Source organism: Austrofundulus limnaeus, unplaced genomic scaffold (genome assembly GCF_001266775.1).
Source record: "Austrofundulus limnaeus strain Quisiro unplaced genomic scaffold, Austrofundulus_limnaeus-1.0 Scaffold58, whole genome shotgun sequence".
NCBI classification, from domain to species: domain Eukaryota; kingdom Metazoa; phylum Chordata; class Actinopteri; order Cyprinodontiformes; family Rivulidae; genus Austrofundulus; species Austrofundulus limnaeus.
In genome coordinates, this window is record NW_013952460.1 from 1545170 (window position 1) to 1549568 (window position 4399).

Here is a 4399-nt window from a genome sequence, read left to right on the forward strand (position 1 = left end):
GTAGCAGCCCTAGTTTGTAGGCACGTTTTTTTTAAATAAAGCTTAGTCTGAAGTTTAAGCTTAATGCATCTTTTCTTAAAACCAAACTTAATCTGATGTTAGGAACACATGTCAAACTTAAAGATTATATTTGAACAGCTTGCTGCGACAGACTCACCACATTCCTCCTCTTCSTCTGTAGAGGCAGCCAGCTTCGCCCACCATGGCTTAAACTTCAGCAGCCGATTTATCTCATCATCTTCAAACAAATCAGCCCTGCGGTAACACAGGTAGGTTTAATATCACCAGCAGCCCAGACCACACCAGCTCGGTTCTGGTAAAYGGTTTTGTTTTAACTCACAGGTAATGGTCTGGAGAGAAGGCTGATGCTTCTGCTTCCAGCCGAGCCTGACGTCTCTCTGCTGCTGATGTTCCCTCTGGGTTCTTAAGGTCAATCACATCACTGAGTTCCTCCTTTTACAACATTCAAAACACAATCATTCTGGTGAGGTCGATGAAAAAAGATTTTAATTAATTATACAAACTTAAAATKAACCAAACTGATTAAAAACCCTTAAACTTACCTGTAATCGTGCAAATACCCCAGATCTCTGGTTACCAAAACCATATTTCTGCAGGACACTCAGCTCTTCTTCAGATCTCTCTGTGTAAACTTCCTGTTCAATCTGCCAGTCAAATTCTTCATCATCTTCTTCTTCTTCATCTCCAGCACCTTTACAGCAGGCTCCTCAAGAGTTAAAAACCTCTATTAATCCATCATTTTCCCAACATTTGCTTAACTTAAACTGAGAGTCTAAAATCAAAAGGAAAAAAAAAGAATAAAATACTAAGACTTACCCATGCTCACATCTTCCACCAGTGGTTTTGCTGAACGGGAGCCTTTTGGTGCAAGAAGACTTGTGAGCATTTGAAGTCCTTCAAAGTGCTCTCCAGGTGTTTCTTTAGGGACCTGAAGTGTAAAAAGACCTACAGCAAAACAAGACACGATGAGAGGATTAACAAGAAAGAAGCTTTGATCTGTACAACTTTGTAACATTTCATTAACAAATATTGATCATTGATGAGACGTCCATGTCCCACAAAGATGTGAGGTTTCATGAAAACCTCAGCTGCGTTGATGCAGAGCACTACACATGAAATGTGTGACAAATATCTCYATTATATCATTTTCAAAACATGAACTAAATAGTTTTGAATTAACCTTTTCTGTGAAACAGATCTGTTTGTTTCTTAGACTTTTAAAKCCCTCAGCTGGGTTGTCACAAACAGTGAACCACTGCTTCATCACACCCTCGACCTTCACAGCTGAACTTTTCACATATATAAAAACAATCACAGTGAAGCCCCGCAAAGTTGCATTTCAAAGTTTGCAGACTCAGCCTTTTACARTTTTTTTCATGGAACTACTAACTTGTATATTATATTCATTCGTTACACATAAACTGACATATTTCTAAATTTTCTTTTATTTTTGATGATTATAATTAGCCTGGTTAAAACCAGACCCCTGTCCTTCACTTTGCTTGGTACAAGGGTCTGGACTTCATGCATAGAGAATCGTTTCTTGCAGGAGGCGTGGCCTCTGCTGAAGCATGTGTGTGTTGTCGGTGTGAAGGAGGCTAAGCTAAGAAGTTAACCGGAAATCGCGAGCGCTGTAAACAACCCTACTGAGAGGAGAAATATACCGAGCCGAACGAGACGACTTTAAATGAAAGCTGCTGCTTTGTCAGACAAATTTATTTGAATTTGGAAGTCTTATCAACACAGACTGGCTTCATTCACTTCCTCCACTGCTSWWTGCTAAAATAACTAGCAGACACTGCGCAGAAAGTCGACGTCNCAGAAAGTCGACGTCGTTCAAAACTCTGCCTTCTGTTCTCTGATTGGCCCAGGTAAAATAAACTACAAGCAGACACTGCGCAGAAAATTGATGTTCTCTTCTCTGATTGGCCCGGCTAAAAATCTGCCAGCAAAATCCATCKCAATGGGAGAAGTCCCAGACGAAGCAGTGAAGGGAAACTAGAATTGAGCGGAGCTGTGTAGGAAGGCAAGGGTCAGGCTAGACTATAATTATAACTATGTTATTAAAACTGACAACTAATGAAAATCCCATATTCAGTATCTCAGAAAATTAAAATATTACTTGAGACCAATACAAAAACAGGATTTTTAGAAATGTTGGCCAACTGAAAAGAGCAAGTACAGCACTCAGTACTTAGTTTGGGCTTCTTTTGCCTGGATTACTGCAGCAATGCAGCGTGGCATGGAGTCCATCAGTCTGTGGCACTGCTCAGGTGTTCTGAGAGCCCAGGTTGCTCTGATAGTGGCCTTCAGCTCTTCTGAATTGTTGGGTCTGGTGTATCACATCTTCCTCTTCACAACACCCCATAGATTTTCTATGGGGTTAAGATTAGTTGAGTTTACTGGCCAGTTAAGAACAGGGATACCATGGTCCTTAAACCAGGTACTGGTAGCTTTGACACTGTGTGCAGGTGTCAAGTCCTGTTGGAAAATATAATCTGCATCTCCATACAGTGGGTCAGCAGCAAGAAACACGAGGTGCTCTAAAACGTCCTGGTAGACAGCTGCGTTGACCTTGGACCTCAGAAAACACAGTGGACCAACACCAGCTGATGAAATGGGCCCAAACCATCATTGACTGTGGAAACTTTACACTGAACCTCAAGCAATGTGGATTCTGTTCCTCTCCTTTCTTCCTCCAGACTCTAGGAGCTTGATTTCCAAAAGATATGCAAAATTTACTTTCATCAGAAAACATAACTTTGGACCAGTCAGCAGCAGTCCAGTCAGGTGTTTTGAGTTAATTATCTGATTAGAGTGTGGCACCAGGTGTCTTTATTATTGAACTGTTTCGCAATATTCTCTTTTTCTGAGATACTGAACTTGGGGTTTTCATTATTTGCCAGTTATAATTATCAAAATTAAAGGAAATAAACATTTGAAATATATCAGTCTGTGTGTAATGAATGAATATAATATACAAGTTWCTGAAATAAATCAACTTTTTCATGATATGACGTGACACATGCCCTGTGTCCACACACTGCACAGAGCACAGCATTTCCACCTTCCAACAGTACCGTGTGGTGTGTAGCTACTAACTGTTTAACTCTTTTGTGCTTTTGTTTGGTTCTTACCACATTAAGATGCCACACCAAACATGTACCGGTAGGCCTTTTCTGGACTGCATTTAATATTGTTTTTTTTGTTTGTTTTTTTTTTCATGATTTGCAGGTGCTCCAAGAACGTAACCTCCCATGACAATTGAGGCTCCACATTTGTTTTTGTTTTTCTTYCGGCTGCTACCTTCTTCAGGGGTCACTACAACAAGCAACAAAGGTTTTGTTTTACACCTTTCTAATGAGCCTAACTTTAGATTTGAAGGTAGTTTAATACTCCATCAAAATCAGCCCTGAAAATCGGATCATTTCGTTCTCAGAGGCTTTTCCACCCCTTCTTGACACAAGACCCAGGTCAAACTTTTTTTCTCACAGCAATACTGTGTGATTGGTCAGACGTTTGTGGGTGTGTTTATGAAGAAAAGAACTCTGTGGTGTCATTGACTATTCGAGTCATTGTCGTCAAMTACTCTGCTTCCAGAAGCCGGCTTTTGTATGTGCAAGCAACACGGACAGCTTAGAGGAGCAGATGGCCGAGGCAGTCAGAAAATGCACCCATCTGTACAATTCTTACCGACAGACTTATAAAGATAATCAAATGGCCAAAAACTCCTGCATGGAGATGGCACAGACGTGGATGGAGGAGTCAGTCAAAGAAAACGTGAGGCCCTCTATCCGTGGCCAAACGATGGATGCAGGGATGGAGCAGAGACCCTGACRGGAAGAAACCCATACTGTGATGCGTAACAGCAGCAGGAGGGGTCACTGACTATAAAGGATGTGTGTGACAAAAGAAACATCTTGCAACCATGTGACAATGAGCTGACATCTTGGCTTCAAACAGAGTATTAAACAACCTTTAGGGCAAAATTGTTTTACCCTGATAAATAAATTGGATTTCAGGGGCTGTTTATTGTCACTGTAAGCAAACTGGCCATAGATAACGAATGACAGAAATGATTCTGCCACACCCCAAAGACAGCTGTCTAAAGTCCTCATAAAGTTTTAACACCCAAGTGTTACAGCTTAAAACACTTTACAAAACAAAGTGTCTAATTGGTTTGAAATAGAGAGGCTGGGAGTGATGCTAATGACAGACCATTAGGAGTCTAAACAAAGACACTCGTTAGCAGAGCTTTATTAGCAAATGTTACCTACAGGCACAGTTTGTTAGAAACAGATATAGAGATGGATAAAAAGAAGTCAAACAACATCCAGGATGCAGATGTCACTGTAAAAACTTCAAAAACGTACACTGT

At 40.7% G+C, this 4399-nt stretch overlaps 1 protein-coding gene across 2 annotated transcripts in view; it reads right to left on the reverse strand.

Moving 5' to 3' along the window:
* shq1 (SHQ1, H/ACA ribonucleoprotein assembly factor) overlaps positions 1 to 966 on the reverse strand; it is a gene marked incomplete at its 5' end in the record, with an annotated part of 52815 nt that extends 51849 nt beyond the window's left edge. The window contains 4 exon segments of one of the 2 annotated variants that reach the window (XM_014009477.1): positions 158 to 255; positions 341 to 453; positions 564 to 724; positions 838 to 966. In XM_014009477.1, coding sequence (XP_013864931.1) covers positions 158 to 255; positions 341 to 453; positions 564 to 724; positions 838 to 966 — 501 coding nt within the window. 2 annotated transcript variants of the gene reach the window in all.
* Positions 967 to 4399: the final 3433 nt, after the last annotated feature.